Source organism: Opisthocomus hoazin, chromosome Z, assembly GCF_030867145.1.
Source record: "Opisthocomus hoazin isolate bOpiHoa1 chromosome Z, bOpiHoa1.hap1, whole genome shotgun sequence".
In the NCBI taxonomy this organism is placed as follows: Eukaryota; Metazoa; Chordata; class Aves; order Opisthocomiformes; family Opisthocomidae; genus Opisthocomus; species Opisthocomus hoazin.
The window spans coordinates 32284897-32300903 of record NC_134454.1 but is presented as its reverse complement, the minus strand read 5'-3'; the positions used below and the strand labels follow the sequence as shown (position 1 = coordinate 32300903).

General features: G+C 43.1%; 1 protein-coding gene across 1 annotated transcript in view; it reads right to left on the bottom strand.

Annotated features, from left to right (window-relative positions):
• The window catches only part of LOC104335458 (PALM2-AKAP2 fusion protein), a 230588-nt gene extending 216382 nt beyond the window's left edge, over positions 1–14206 (bottom strand). The window contains 3 exon segments of the mRNA XM_075447212.1: positions 13829–13909; positions 14046–14116; positions 14119–14206. Coding sequence (XP_075303327.1) covers positions 13829–13909; positions 14046–14116; positions 14119–14206 — 240 coding nt within the window.
• Between the last annotated feature and the right edge of the window lie 1801 nt (positions 14207–16007).

Sequence of the window (16007 nt, the reverse complement as noted above, 5' to 3'; positions counted from 1 at the left end):
TGCAGTATCAGTCTTTCCAATGCCATGTTTGCTGCTGGAATGGAACCTGACTTGTGCAAACTATGTATAAAGGAGAAACATTCACCACTAAAAGCAGGCTTCAAACCCAGCCCAAAATAGAAAGATTTTTGACATGACAGACAAGGCTTACTTATTTTTTGATTGCATGTATATATAGACACAGTATCTATGCACAAACTATTCTTGTCACTCCATGGCCTATTTGGCATCGGGCACTTAGATTTTAATAAGGCAGCAGACAGAAAGCAATACAACACATACAAGCAAAACACACTTTACAAATCAATCCACCTTTCACTGACTTTAACTGTGCTGTGCACCAGAAGACTTGTAGGTGGATTTTAAGTGATTTCTACATGAGCTAGGTCTTCTGCATGACAGAAAAGGTCTTGTGCTCTTGTACCACATAGTTATGTTCAACAGCCAGACCCACTGACACTGGAGATGTACTTTACCTGGCTGAACTCAGTTTTTCTCATGGCCTCTGAGGTGTTAGTTCACAAAACATTAGGGATGGCTATCTTCTGCCACGGTTTCTGCAGCTTGCTGCTCCTTTAGCTGCCACTACTGTCTGCTAGTGCTTCCTGCCGCATTTTGTGGGCTGATAGTGAGATTTCTTGGTGGGACCTTTGCTTTCCTATTCAACCCAGCTGATTACTGCCCAGAAGTTTCATCAGCTCATTCAGGCCTAAGATACTATTGAAATGTCCCCTCAGCAGAGGACTCCCAGGTGATGACAGGTACCAAGGAAGGATATGAGACAGTCAAAGATGGATTTACAGGTCCTGAGGTGCTAAGCATTTAAAAACCTGTGCTTTGGCATTTAAGAGGTCTCAGTAGCACAACTCCATGGGTACCTTCTGGGTTAGATCCAGTGCAAAGCTGGTACGAAGGCTGACTGCTGTTTAGAAAATCGATGTCTTTTCTTTTAAAAGAAATGTGGCCAGTTGCAAGGGGACTATGTTGCTACATGCACCATACTCAACTGTGGTCTCAAATCTGAAATCCTGAGCGATACTCCATAGGAACAAAACCCCCAAGTTTCCAAAGGCGAAACTCTAAAAATGAAGGCAGTCTTCTTTCTTTTAAACCTGTTGTAGATATAGCCCCAGCAGTCCAAATAAAGCCTTTGGCAGAGTTCTGCTTGGATAGCACTGAAGACATTCAGTTAACAGTCACTCCTCATTTGCAACAGGAGGACAAGTAAAATCTGGGCTTTTTTCAATGTGCTTTTACGGAATCTCCATGCTGGTGCTCAGACAGGGAGAAGCCTGTCCCTTCAGTACAACTGCTGTACACCAAAAAAAGAGAGATTTTGCATAGCTTTTGTTTTGGTCTTTGTTTATATCAAAAAGTTAAGCTACAAAATCATATGATTTCTTTCTCTCAGAAGCCTCTTTTTGTGACCTATTAATAGCATGAATTTGAAACTGGAAATCATCAATGAGACTTTTTACACGACATATTTAGAGACAAGAATGCTATGATCTACTAAAGATCCTCCCTCTTGGGTGAAATGTCAGCATATTTTACCTAAAATAAGAAAGCTTGTAGCTTTGATGTTTTTGGCCCTCCTTTTTAAGATGAAAATTAAGGCATTTGTTAAATACTGCATTGAGGAATCCAGACAAGAAGATCCTGAGAAACAGAAACATTTGTAAGAAGCATTTCTTAAAATTCAGAGGGTCTATTTGCTAAGCTGTTCAGGTTGCATGTATTTATACACCCATTGCAAATACAATAGGCAAACACAGGTCAGGGGACCAGGCGCAACAGTCTTGCGGTGCAGGAAACATTCTCTCCCCCGCCAGATGACTGGCATAGTGCTGGGGCAGCAGGTAGGGCTGGAAGAATCTCTCATCTGCTCTTATTGCCCTTTCCTAGGGCATTTTCATCAGAAACCAGGGGGGGAGGCTTTGGCACACATGATGAGACAAAGGGTGGATAGGGCACAATAGGGAGGTGGTGGTGGAGCTGCGCTGGGTGCTTGGGCACAGCTCCTGGGTATGGGATAGTCCAGTGAGGCAGCTGGCATCAAGGCAGTCCAGCCAGATGCAAACCAGAGCCAGATGTGGCTTGGAAATAAATGACGGTTTGCTGCCATCTGTCCCTCACAGCTACAAAATTCAGGTTATGCTTCTTGAAAAAATGTGGCAAAACCTTTTCCCAGGAAGAATAGGAGGTATTTCTCAAATTTACTAAAAGGACAATGCTTGCATGAGGATGGAGCCCCGAAATAGCTAGCTGTATGAGTTACCGCTGCTTAACAAGGCTGTGCACTTCCTTTACTTGACAGTCTGTGATTAAAATGGCCACAAGCTAGTGTTTCAGCATTGCTTCTCCTTCACAGTCTGTTATGAGCTTTAACTCTCTACTGCATCTTGGAGCTTCTTCATACACCACAGTTGTGCTGTATGATTAGGCGTTGTCAAAATGACAGAGGGCTCCAAGAGTGGCCAGATACACTATTGTAAAAATACAGGTATTTGTACAGCTCATTCCCATACTGGAATGTGAATATGCTGTACTTTCAGAGGTCACCATTTCACTGGTACAACAGCTATGCTATGTACAGTTTGGTATAAGTATTCCTTCATTTACTGCAAGAGTACAATTTCTTCAGGGCTAAATCCTTCAGCAGAAATTAGATCATGTCATTAAAAAGGCTCACTGTTACTGGAGTGGAAAGGGCACGGGGCTTGTGATGCTCTAGGTCACCACTGTTCTCAGGTGATTTGGTTCCCTGTACACAAGTGAGATTGCAGAGATAACTGGCAGCTCTAAGTTTATTTTGTTCAAGCGTAGGAAAGCAAAGTGACTTTACTACACCATGCAAAAAGTGAAAAAACATGGCACAATTCCGTGAACAGATCATGGTGAGGACAGAAATAAGTGAACAGATGTTGGACAGAACAGAAAGAAATCATGCCAAATGTTTGAATGCAGTAGACACAGTGACGGTCGTAAATGTGGTGCACAGCTCCCTGACGTGCTCTTTATTCAAGTTTCATGCTTCAGGACAGTAAAGCCTGAGAGCTTTAAGTTGTTTACATTTAGTGCTAGCAAGGAAATAATGCATAGCCCCTCAAATGCACGTAGCAGAATTAATGCTGTATGAAGAAGAAAATCTTTACTTTCAATTCTGCATTGTGCTTTAATGTTGCATCAAAAGTTTAAGCATTGAGATACACTTTATTATAGCAAGTAAATCTTTTTAGCGCCATTTTCATATAACATTATGCCCACTACATACCACCTCTGGACTCCCTGCTTTTGAAAGGTGATTAATTCTACCATCAGCCTTGCTGATTTCGGATCTACTTCCATAAACATTAGTCATAAAGAACCACACTTTTCCAGTCCCACATGACGTGTGGCAGTGTCTTCACCTGAGGCCCAGATGCACTTGCCAGATTTGCCATTTGGCTCTTTATGACAATATAAAAGCCAGTTCTTGCTGCACTGCTACCTTTTGGGGTAGTTTCTTCAAGCAGTTTGCAGGGGTTTTTTTGTGTTTAGAAGTGGTTAGAGGGGCAATCAGTACTATCTCTCCTTGAAAGCAACGTTTTCTAAAGTGGATCTCTCCTCTGGCTGCCAAGTAATTTTCAAGGAAGCTGATCATTCTGAGGAGAAACAAAGGTCAAAAGTTGACACAAGACAGTCTCCTCCTGTAAAATGTGCCTGCTCTTGAGAAACACTGCTGGATGTGGACTATGCAAGGTAATGATACTCTTCTGTGCCATGCAAAATGGGCAATAATGATCCCTGGTGTAATTCCACTGAAATCAGTAGTGCTACATTATTGGCACTTTTACTGGAATCTTTGTCAAATTGAAGTTTTGTCAAAAGTCTTTGGGTTTTGAGGCTTGAAGACCACCAGACATAAACAATTTAGAGCTGGAATTATTTATTATTATGAAATTATTTTATCCCTACATGTGTTCATTATTTCTGTCCTGGAGAAAAGGTGAATGCAAGAAGCTGGTTTCTCATATTCCCAAATCTGCATGTAACCGGTCCATACTAAAAGAGTGCAATAAACCTCTTCCTTCACCTGGCAGTGTGAGAGTCAGATATTAGACCCAAACACTTCCATTAGGACACTAGCAAGACTGGCTGTATTTCAGATTTGCTCTTTGTGTTTCAGAAAGCTCCTTTGGTACGTAAAGGCTGAGTTTTCCAGGCAGATCTGGAGCTCTCAAAGCAGCAATGAGCCTGACTTTGCTGTCTGGCAGAGGCCTGGAGCCCCCCACCCAGGGACTGCAGCATTGTCAGGCAGCAGATCAGCTACAAGAAGGAGGGTTTCCTGTAGCAGCAGACGCTCCCAAGCATGTGTCTGGGTCGGTAAAACAGTTTGCAAGGAACACAAGTGCAAGAATGACCACTGCTAAAACTCCTCTGGGATTCTTCCTTTTTTATTTTGACCCTGTTCCCGTGGCCGCTCCAAACACTGCATTTCTTGCTTGCCATATTTTTAGGCAGCTTCCCCTGCCATCCAGCTGGCCCTCACCATCTAGTTCAGGTTACCCGGTGGGTCTGGGCCTGACCTGCTTGTGTGCAGCAGAATTGCCAGCATCACCCAAAAGGTTACCGGGATGTGTACTGAGATTATAGAAAGACTTGTTCCTTTGCTAGGCCTTCCCTTCCCTTCTGAAAAATGGAAAAAATCAATGTTTGCATGGCTGTAGTGTGAGCAGGCACACCACTGTTAAATGCCTTTAACTATTCATTAACAGATACACAAACGTAGGGAAGGGCTGTAGACATAAGCAGTATGACAGGCAAGTCCACCTCAAAAGAAGCAGCTCCTCAAAATGTATTCCTGCATGATGCTGTAGTATTTTGTTTTCTGGTAGGTGAACAAAAGAGTCTGACTCTTTTGCCCAGACTGATGCAGAGTTTTCCATTTGAGTTTTTAGTGCAAGAGAGTCTGCTTGAAAAACAGAGGAAAGGCGTGGTCCTCAGCAAACACAAAAGGTTTTACTCTGCTCTGCTGCAAGATGGATATGGCCTTGTACAGTGTGACTGGCCCTGGAGCAGAACAAGCAGCCATTTCCAGATTGCTGGTATGATCTTGTTTTGCTCAGCAGCAAAACTTTCTGTTGCCTTTCCAGTCATCTAAGACATTTGTTCTAGCCTAAGGATCACGTCTACATGATACAGGGATATGACTCAAGTATTGCCTAGGTTAGGGAATTAAGTTATGCTGAAAAGCTTGCAGTTCAATTGTAGTCTTGACTTCAATCACAATGTCATAGCTAACATAATTCAACAAAAAAAATGTCTGTTAGCTGGTGGAGCTTAGCCAGCCAAAGACTAAATAGCATGTTTATAAAGCAGATTAAATATTATCCTGTAGAGTTACAAGTCTGTGATTGTTATTCATTGTTCAAGAAATGAACAAAATATTTCTTAGGAATATCTTATGAAGTGATGTCTTCAAAATTTTTTTAAGAACTATAGATTTAGACCAAGAGTAGTAAACACGTTACAGCAGTCAGTTAATATGTATTAATCACACAGAACATTAAAACACACTAACTTTTCTCCAAGTGGGTTAAGACCTACCCACTGTGATTAAAAACCTTTTGTGACCAGGCATCGGAGACTGATGGCTTAACCTCTTCCAAAGTTTCTTCTCATCTAGGCAGGTACAGGCCACCATGTCACTTGCCTGAGTTTTCCCTTCTCATAAAACCCTTACTGCAGTGGACGCCCGAGCTAAGGATCATTGGTCCTCAGGTCTTGTTTCAGAGCTGCTCAAAAGTTTCCTGGTGCCTCCAAGGCGGTCTGCTCATTCAAGGGACTGGTGTCCTACCTGTCCCCAAGGACCCTGCCTCCTCTTTCCCTGCAGCTTCTGAGGTGAGTGAGGTTTGCTACAGCACCAGTGAGTCACTGGCCTGGGAGTGCAAGGGGTGTGCATGTGGGGAGATGAGTAAATAAATAGTAAGAAAAGTGAGTAAATAAGTAAATACAGGTAAATGATGGCCACTATTATGATAAGACACACCAGGAATCAAGGCAGCCAAAAGACTTTGCAGAGATTATCTTTCCCCCTTGTTTGTTTACTGTAGCTGGTACATTTGACAGCCCTTCAGCTCCCCTGAGTATTTATTCAGTCACTGCTCTTTCTCAAAGCACGCACTTGGCACAGCAGCAGAGCAGACAGGAATGTGTTAAACAGTGAAATGTGACTACAGAAACCGGTGAGGGAAGACCGAGACAGCTGGCATGGTTTGTGTTTGCTTGGGAAGGGCTAGATCCCAGCCGAGTGCCCTCTGGCACTCAGTGGTACCCTCAGTGGTACACTGGCAAGCAGATGTGAGGGCATGGCTGCAGCGTAAGCCATGTGCAGCCAGAGCTGCAGATGCACGGGGAAGGCATGTCTGTGGCAAGCTACCTGAGGGATGGGTATGATGATTGCTACAGCTCCTTCATGAAGGTTCCGTGCTTTGTCTGTTTAAAAACTCTCAGGAACAGAAGTTGCAGCTGTACAGATAGAGGCCCAATAAGGAATGCTTTGGGGGAAAAAAGTGCCAATTGTTTTAAGTCATCAGAGTAAGTTTCCCATCCATTAGCAAGATCACCAGTGTAAATATTTTGCGTGCATTGCTTTTAAATTCTTCAGGTCCCATATTTTATTTAACTTTGTAAACTAAGTAGACAGTTGTTTCCATACAAAGACTAAGAAGAAGAAACAAACCCCAAGTTCTTTCAGCTGCAAGGAAACCCACTGCAGCATGAGACATTGTCAAGACTCTGTGAGAGAAGACACAAAGTTTGCGTCTTTTTTGCTTAGATCATTCATCAGCCACAGAGCCCTGGTCTGTACAGACTAGTTTCACTGAAGGTGATCATAGGTATGGCCTGATACAAGGTAAGAGTTTCTAATATTCATTAAAGACTTGAGATCACAGTGAGACAAAACCCACTGATAAGATGAAAGATAACTCAAACATAGGCTCTTTTCTACATATATTTTCTATACATCTGGGCTACCAGAAAGTTCTGCTTGAAGTAATAGGTGAAAACAATCACGCTGTTACCTAAGCTAGAGAGTTGGAGTTTATTTCTCAGTATGTCTCTTTAGGAAGTCTATTTAAGATTTCAGACTTCTTCATGGAGGGGTGATAATGACAGCTCTGTCCAATTATTTGGCATTTTGCTTTGGCGAGATTAAGCACCATAAGGAGAATAAACAATAAACAACTACCAGCGGCTGCTGCAGAGAGGAGCGGAGGGATGGAGGGACCCAGGCTGTCCCAACAGGCACACACTGGCCATCCGGGCACACAGTTTGAAAAAGGGGATGCTGCAGTGAGGACACATGGTCCTCAGGATTATAGCCCAGCCTGGGAGCAGGTTTCCTACAAGGGGCATGGGATCTCCATCCTGGGCAAGAGTCCAAATGTAGCAGGATGAGAACAGGCAAGGAGCAACCTGCTTTTTCTGGCGGGGGCAGGAGGAGACCTCCAGGGTCCCATCACACATAAATTACTTTATGACTCTGTGAGAATATATCTGTTTCCCAGGGAATATTGGAGCTGGAATAAGAAATAGCTTCAAGTTAGCTGAAGTTTCTGGACTTTGTGTGGTTGAACTGAGAAAATGAATAAGGCTGTCTTGTACAGATACACACCTGAAAAGTGTTTGATCACACTTTCACCTCCTGGAGCCAGAAATGTAGCTATGCTTTCCTTTTCCCTGTGAGTACTCACTCCGTGTTTTCAAAGGAAGTAACTCATTGGTTTTGGGAGGGAGGGGAGTTAACTCTTTTTGCAGTAGTTAACAATCTGAGATTTTGAAAACTAGCAATCCTCTCCCCCCAAACAAATAGACTTTGTGAGTTATCATCATTACTACACAGCTGCAGTTGCTTTTACTATTATCTTCTGAAAGAATAATTTCCTCTCTGCATTCAGTCTGTTCTCAGCTTCAGTTTATCACTCCTTCACACATACAGACATCAGTCAAAAGAGGCAAAAAGAAAAGCTGTCTTTCAGAGATTTATTTCTTTTCTGGTCTTAAAAGTTCTTGTATTCATTGTTGTGAAAAGCTGGATTCAGGTCATGTGAACGCATTTCTGAGCACGTATGAGGCCATTAGGAGGAGCTGGGGTTGAAGAAAGCTGTAAACATCCTTGAGCTACTTTGACACAGTCTGGCTAAAAGGAAAACTGCTGGACTGGCAGTGACCTACTTGAAGGACCTTGTTACCAGTGGAAAGGTGAGTGCCAGTTTTGATGGGTTTCAATGAAGCCGTGCCTGTATGGGACACTTAGTTACATGGTCATCCCAGGATAACTCTGCCCCAGTTTGAAGTACAACTCACACAGCAATGCCTTCTTCCTGAATAAAAGCATTCACATACAGGGATTATACCAGGACAATTACTGTATACACAGCTGTGTGGCAATAACATGCAAGCAGATAAGAAACATGAGTTAAAGGACTAAAGCTTTCATCTCTTTGAGAGTAGCTGGCCTGGAGAAACTATTCTAGTAAGGTTGTAGGATTTTCACTGGGGATAGAGATTTTGTTTTCTGATTACTTGAAAAGAAATCATACAAGGATTTTTGAAATCCTTCCTTTCCAAATGCTACCTCCCAGCAAGGATATCCAAAGGTTTTGTACTCTGTAAGTAATTTAGAAAGATTAAGAGCCCTAAATCATTAGGCTGTGCAGCCCTATTCCTGCTCTCACTTCCTTTCTGGCCTAACAAATCTGAATTTCTCTTCTGGACCATAAGACATGCTAGCTGAGAGGCAGAAAGGCTCTCACTTCTCAGCTTAAATCCTGGTGTGAGGAGAGCTTCTTGGGATAAGGTGAGTGCCAGCCCAAACATGGCCTTGCACAGAAAGGGACAAACAGGAGTTCCCTATGCTCTGGAAACAGAAATTTCATTCCCGATTAGCTCTTAGCCTCCCCATGCCCCAGAACTGCATTTGGGAAACAGAAATAGCAGGACCTCCCAGTCTTGCAGTGGAGTGGTGGACTCCAGTACATTAAAAACAGAGGGTCAGCCTGGGACTGTCATAGCAGACGTCACATACCAGAAAGAATGCTCGACTATCAATAAGAATAGGTTTTGGGGGCTGTTGCACAGACCCTGCAGAGAATGGAGACTTCCATGACATCACCAAATATTTTTTGTGTGCTTGACTGAGTTGCCATTCAGTTTAAGGGTTAAATTACTTAAAAATCATACAGGGATTCAACATAAAGGAATAACAATACTTCTCCACACACAAAAGGTATCTGTTTTTCCACACTGTTGAGAACATTTATATATATATGGATAGATAGAAAGATAGATAGGTCTGTATTCTCCGACAGTGGTTATTTTAAGACTAGAATAAAATGAGGATAGCAATATAACTGTGGAATAATAAAATTAAAACATTTATAGGTAAGATAGCTTCAGCTAAAACCATACCATAACAAAATCTCTATAGCGTAAAAAGGCTTTCCTTTCCTTTCCTTCAGCATAAAGATACAATTATTTTACAGATTAAGTGTTCATGATCTGCAGTCTTTAAGCAGAAGATGTTAGCAAAAACAGGTCCCTCATAGTTATACCACTCCAGAAATAAAATTACTGTGGTAAATGGATTGTTTGTAATGGTTAACGTAACAGCAGAGAAGTAATTTTTCGTCCAATTTGGAGGTTTTGTGCTGTTTATTTGATTACTAGCTGCCACCAAACAGAGCTACAGTAAACAATTACAGAAATTATGTTCAGCTGACTACAGAGGCAGCCAGATCTTGGAAGAAACACTCCTAATCCAGACCTTAGTCTTTAGACTAGTCTTTAGATAGTAAATATCTCCATTAAAAAGGGCCTGCCCGACTGCTGCCTAGCTGAACAAGTTCTTAAAAACAGCTGTTGCTTGTAGGTTATCTCTGCAGTGCAACTAAGCACAAAAATCAATTATTGTCTTCCTCAAGAAACCAAATCATGTTGATAGATATCGCAGAGTGTGTGTTTGCACAAGGTGAATTTTGCCCACTTTTCTGATTTCAAACTACAGAAGCTGGTAACACCTCTAGTTCCCATGGGCGTGGCAAGCCCTGTTTGTAAGAGTATGGCCAATGAACTGCCAAAGCATGAAGCATCTACCTACTGTTCAAAAACAAAAAAAATCTTGTGTTATATAAAAGAAGAAGGATTATTTTGGGAGTAAAAATTAAAGTAGGTGGGAGGTAAGGAGAACTGCTGTACATTGCCTGTTATTAGAGGAAACCAGCAAGTTCAGTGTCAAAAAATCGGGCTTCAAAGCAGCTTTATAGCTTTTGCAATACCACGGGCCTTTCCAATGAAGCATCTGATTGTAACGTAGACAAATAAACCTTCTGCCTTCAACAGAGTGCCCTGACAGCCCTGAAGTAACATGTGGATGCTCTGTGCCCACCAACATCCCTACTTTCCAGTGATTCACGGAAGAGGTGACATGACTTTTACCGTCAGCAACAAGGAGATTCAGTTTTTAGAGCCTGCACTACTCTGAACTCTCTTCTGCTCCAGACTTTCACACTTGGAGGGTTTCACTTGATTAATTCAGAAGCTCAAACATACCATTAATAGCTGAGCCATGTTTTTGCCCTGAAGTCCTCAGCCATAAAGCCGTTGGCCTCATTCTCAGGAGCCTTTGGAAAACCTGTTGCCAAAGCCTTGTCCATGTTCAGTGCTGACATTTACTAACTCTAGCGTTTGCTGGGCTGTTCTGCCTAAAACAACAGGGCAGCAGTTCCCTATTTTCAGCCACGTATCTAACAAGGGAAAAATGAATGAACTGGTAGTAGAGTTAGGTCATTTTGCCAGGAGTCTAATTGGCATCAGCAACTTGAAAACTGTAGGTAATCCAGCACAAACATTTGCAACAAACTATTTCTATTAGATATTTTTCTACGTGAATAAAATTGTCTGAAATTAAAGGAACCCCTGTAGCTTTCAGAACCTTTATTAGGTAACCAAACATGCTATTTTACACAGTGTATTTTAAAAGGAAAATTACTCTAGCATTATGTAAAAATGAACCAAACCCATTGAATCTTGGCATGAATGTCTTTGGGTGAACTCAAGCTGTTACGCTTGTGGGATCAACCCAGATACTGCAGACACAGGATTAACCCAGATATTATTTTCAAAGATTTCTCCACAGCAGATTTTAATGAACACTGATATGACGTCCTTACACTCTACACTGACATCAATGACCACACAGCATTTTGAGTAAATACATGGGTTTCCTAGGCAAGCCTGGTCATTTTGACCTGATTTATGTCTTGCACAGAATTAGCTGAAATTCACATAATTCAGGAAACAAACCGTGTTCCACCTACCACTTCTGAAGGAAAATGGATGCACTTATTTTGGCCTGTGTGAGCCAGACTAAGGAGCCATCTGAGACTGGGGGACTGTATTCAAGGCAGACTTGGAGCCCCTGGCTTGCAGAGGATCAAAGCAACCAGGGTGAGGTGAGGGAGAGCCTTGGGGAGGTGATAGCTTTTCAAACAAACAAAGCCTGGCAAGCCAAATACTATTTTGGTCAGCACCCTACTAAGCAACAAGAACACTGAACAATGCATGAAAAGAAGATGAGGTTTGCTTGGTCTGTCTCCACAGAGAAAGGAAAATACCCTAAGCCAGTGCCTCTATTTTACTATCTTTTTTTTTTTTTTTTTAATTGAGCCCGGGGAATAGCTGCCCTCCTTCTGTTTAGGAAGGGCCTAGCAGCAATGAGGGTGTGCTCTGCAGTCCCAGGTAGACCTCTGCCATCATCTCATGCAGGTCTCTGAGCACACAGTTGTTTGGCGATAGAGCGAAGTGGTGCAGGCAGCTCCTGCAGCAGCAGTCAGTATGATCGCTCCAGTAAAAGCAACACACTTCTCCTCTGATGACAAGTGATGCCACTGAATGGAGAGGCAGAGAATCTCCTATCATACTTCGATGCTCATGCTCGCACCTGGCATTACAGACCTTAAGTCTGGCTGTGCTTTTAGCTGAGATAGCTGCCATTTTAAATTTCTGCGCCCTGATCCCCCCTTAGCTTCCTGTGTGATTACTGCTCCTGCTCCAGGCTGTGAGATAAATAATAAAGGGAAATAGTTAAATTTTATGTGTGTCACTCAAGAAATCCACACCGCAAGACTGAATCTCCGCTAGTGGCAATCAGCGTAGCAGGGCTGAAGTCAGTGCCAGTTTACACCAGCTGAGGGGCTGACCCCACTGCACCACCTTGAGAGGTTTTACTTTTCGCTATGAATGATGATAAAATCCAGTTTAGCAAAAACTATATCAAAATTGATCAGATGAAGTAGAGGATTGCCAGAACTGGCTTTCCAAAAGGCTCCGCTTAAAGAGTTTCCTGAAAAAGCATAATTCAGTTAGCCTGGAAACAGTTAACGTGATAAAGGAAGTCCTCAGCTTTGCAGCAAAAAGAAAAGAAGCAAGCGTTATGGAGGCACTGGAAAGGCATCTTGCTGCTCTGCTGCATCAGCCTACAGATGTCAGACGAAATCCTCCCTTGCCTGTAGTCAGTGGTAGCCTGAACAAAATGGCAACTCCTGTTACCCCACAGAAATGCAATCACATCATTGACTGACAGGAGAAAAGACAATGTGTGACATCCACAGATTTATTGTGAACCTGATGTAACAGTTCTGTAGGCTGCAATCAATTACTAGGGCTTAACCGCACCATGTTTACCAAAATGAGGAATAGTTTACAGAACATGATGGCAACGGCTTGGAGAGGCAGGAGAAGGATCCTGCCTGTAGCTGTAGCATAATGTGAAGTCTGGTCTTTGAGTGCTTGTGTGGACAGAGAAGATATTCTGTGCACCGTCTCCCCATGCAGGTGCACTGTTCAAACACACATGCACAGACTATTGCACAAGCAACCTAAATATCTTATTTTTCAAAACGCAGCTCAGCTCACTTGCTGCAAGGATGAACTTCCAGTCCTGATCATCTTTCTCAGATATTTTAATCGCTGAAATTCCTCGGGCTCCCCTCTGAACTAATCTAACGAGATTTGACCCACAAATATGCGCTGGTTACAAAAAGACTGCATGTATGTTTTTGTTCTTCTCTTTGCTATGCACAAATGTAAAGACAAAAGTCTGCTACTGACAAGATGGATAAATGATAGAAATAACGAGGATGTCTTTCAAATGGTGATGTCTGCAGCTGTCATGGAGTCCAACAGGGACTAGGTCTGCTCGGCACCCTGATAAATACCGAGGCGCCTCTCCATGTAGACATGCACATATGCATCAACACCCTCCCTGCATGTGCATACATGCCCGTTTTATTATGCCATGTACGCCTAATAACTTCATCCTACAATTAAAGCTTTACACACACACACACACGCATGCTAACCAACACCCCCTCTGCGACATACACACACACACAACCTAATGACAGGCACCAGAAAAATCCAATGCAGCTCTGCAGGCAGAAAGTGCTCACTGAAGCCATGCAGTGCACACCCAATCCACAGCGACTGGTGTCTTATCGTTGTGTATAATAAATAACAGTGGTTAATAATAACAACACTGCCGTGCTGCCTGCGCTCGCACCCTCCCGACTCCATGCTCCCAAGCCGTTTCTGCAACATGGTCCTGTGCATGAAACACACGGAATGAAAAGCAGGCAGGACACGATCACTGCAAGAGATAGGCTCCGGCAGTGAAAGCTGCTTCATGTCGGAGTGGGCTCTTCCCAGCTTTCAGACGTGTGATCTGCATGTCTAATAATGAACAGATTTAGTCAATCCATCGTTTCTGGCATCAGTCCCTTACCTTGAAATGCTGCAGCTGAAGTATCTGGTCCTCAAGCTGTTGTCTCTTGCCTTCTATTTCTGTCTGCCTTTTCCTTTTCTCCTTGGAAAAATAATTTGAGAGAGAGAGAGAGAGAGAGATATCTCGTCAGAGGAACGGAGGCTTTAAGGGTAGCAGATTCGTAAGAGCGTGTAAGCAGCCAAACACATCTGTACAGATGTCACCAGTCCCATTTCACCTGCTGCTCTGCCTGCTGGTATGCAAACAGCAGCGTCCTGGGAAGATGCCAGCCCCAGACTAGCCGGTCGCTCGCCAGCAGAAGAAATTCTCCTCGCTCACTCCAGGCAGCCGGAGCAGCAACAGAGTGCACAGTCCCAGAGGAGGGGAGAAAACAGGCATAACAGCTGAGAGAGAAGTTAAAGGGACAAAGATGTGCTTTCGCATTGGAGATGCTGGGCCAAAACCACGGATTGCATGGTGCAATTGTGTGACAGTAAGGCGACACAACGTTGGTGGGTGGCATCACGGAGGAAGGGAGCTGGGTTGCAGACCGTGTTTTTGCCTGGTGCGGTTGGTGGTAAGGCTTTCCAGGGCTCATCGCGGAGAAAGTGTTTCAGCCAGCTTGCACGGGGCTTACATGCAAAGTAAATGGGATGGATAACTGCCCCAGCTGGATTTGTTTGAAATTCAAGCCACCGGCACACACTAGTAGCTGGCCCTTACTGTCTCCCAGAAGCTGGGCTGACCGCATGGTGTCAAGGACAGCGCGGTCATATCCACAGCTGAGGGTTTTCATGGTCACGTTCATAAACAGCCACTCATCCGTGTCTGGGCTGCTCCCTGCAACAACCAGCAGACTCTCCCAGGTGTATCAAGAGGAGAACGACCTCCTTTTCTCCCCTGCAACACCTTCCTCTATCAACAAGTATCAACTGTTTGCCTTTCGTCAGTCTTCTGCACCATGTGGGGAGCGTGCGTCCTCACCCATCCCCAGCCTGCATAAGGTTCCCTGTTCTGGAGTTCTTTTCTCATTTGTGATTTTTGCAGCCAAGACAGAAGTACTGAGTAGTAAATGGAGGCAGTCAAATAAGTGTGACAGCCTCAGTATTTATTGGAACAACAGCTTTTATTCCTCACCTGTGAAAGCATGTTTTTGTTATTTATAAATTTCAGTAGCTGTAGAGTTGGTCCCCACAGTAATTTTTCTGTCTCATTTCTAGGTGCCCTACCAATCCTCTGGGAATTCTCCGCTTTTCAGGGATTTCAAACCTTCATGCCGCATCCTCAAGGGGCATATGATAAGATGCTGCCTATGCAGAAATTAATTCTTTATATTAGACCTCGAACCAGGGCATTTTGAGTGAAAGCACTGCATTTACAAGGACGATTAGGAATAATTTTTTTTTAATGCCAGGCTCACTCAAAACAAAGAAAAACATGGAGCTAGATAACTGTCTGGACCACTCCTGCTGAAGGGTGAAACATCAGAACAGTGATGGAGGGCTGGAGTAGTGAGCCCAAGAAGAGGCAAAGTAGTCAAATGGTGCATATGTCAAGCAGTTCTGTAAAACACTGCACACTTACATGCTGAGATTTTGTGTATATCTACATCCACACGCATGGAGTCCCACTGTCTGAAGTATGTAAGATTATTATTGCTGAACAGAAATATGCTACTGAAGTCGTTTTGGAATAGGAAAATCATATTTTTGGACAACTAAAATGTCACAAATTTTGCCTGTGTTCAGCTGAAAAATTGGCATCTCACTGCCCTGTGCACGCAGAAGATATTTTGGAATTGTGCACACACAAGCACACAGAAATTATGCAGGCACCTTTAAAAATCCTTCCTTATATAAAATTGATAATCTCTGAATCATCCATCCTATCACTCCTCCAATCCCCATCTCTCCCTTGGATTTTTGAATGGAACAGGATACTAGATGGTTCAGGCTTTTTTTTAAAGGGTTTTTTTAACCCAGCATTGTTCAGGGATCTCTCTTGCATTGTCTTCATTCTGCGATATGAACATTGTACTTTGGAGACTGAAAAACAGAAATTGTTCTTTGCTGTTTCCTGAAATAGCTGGTCAACCATGGACCGGAAAAAAGTAGTTCTAAAAACTGTTCCAGTTAATGGCCTAATATTCTCAGAATAAGGATATATCTGCCCTGTTTGTGTCAAGATGGCCACCTGACAG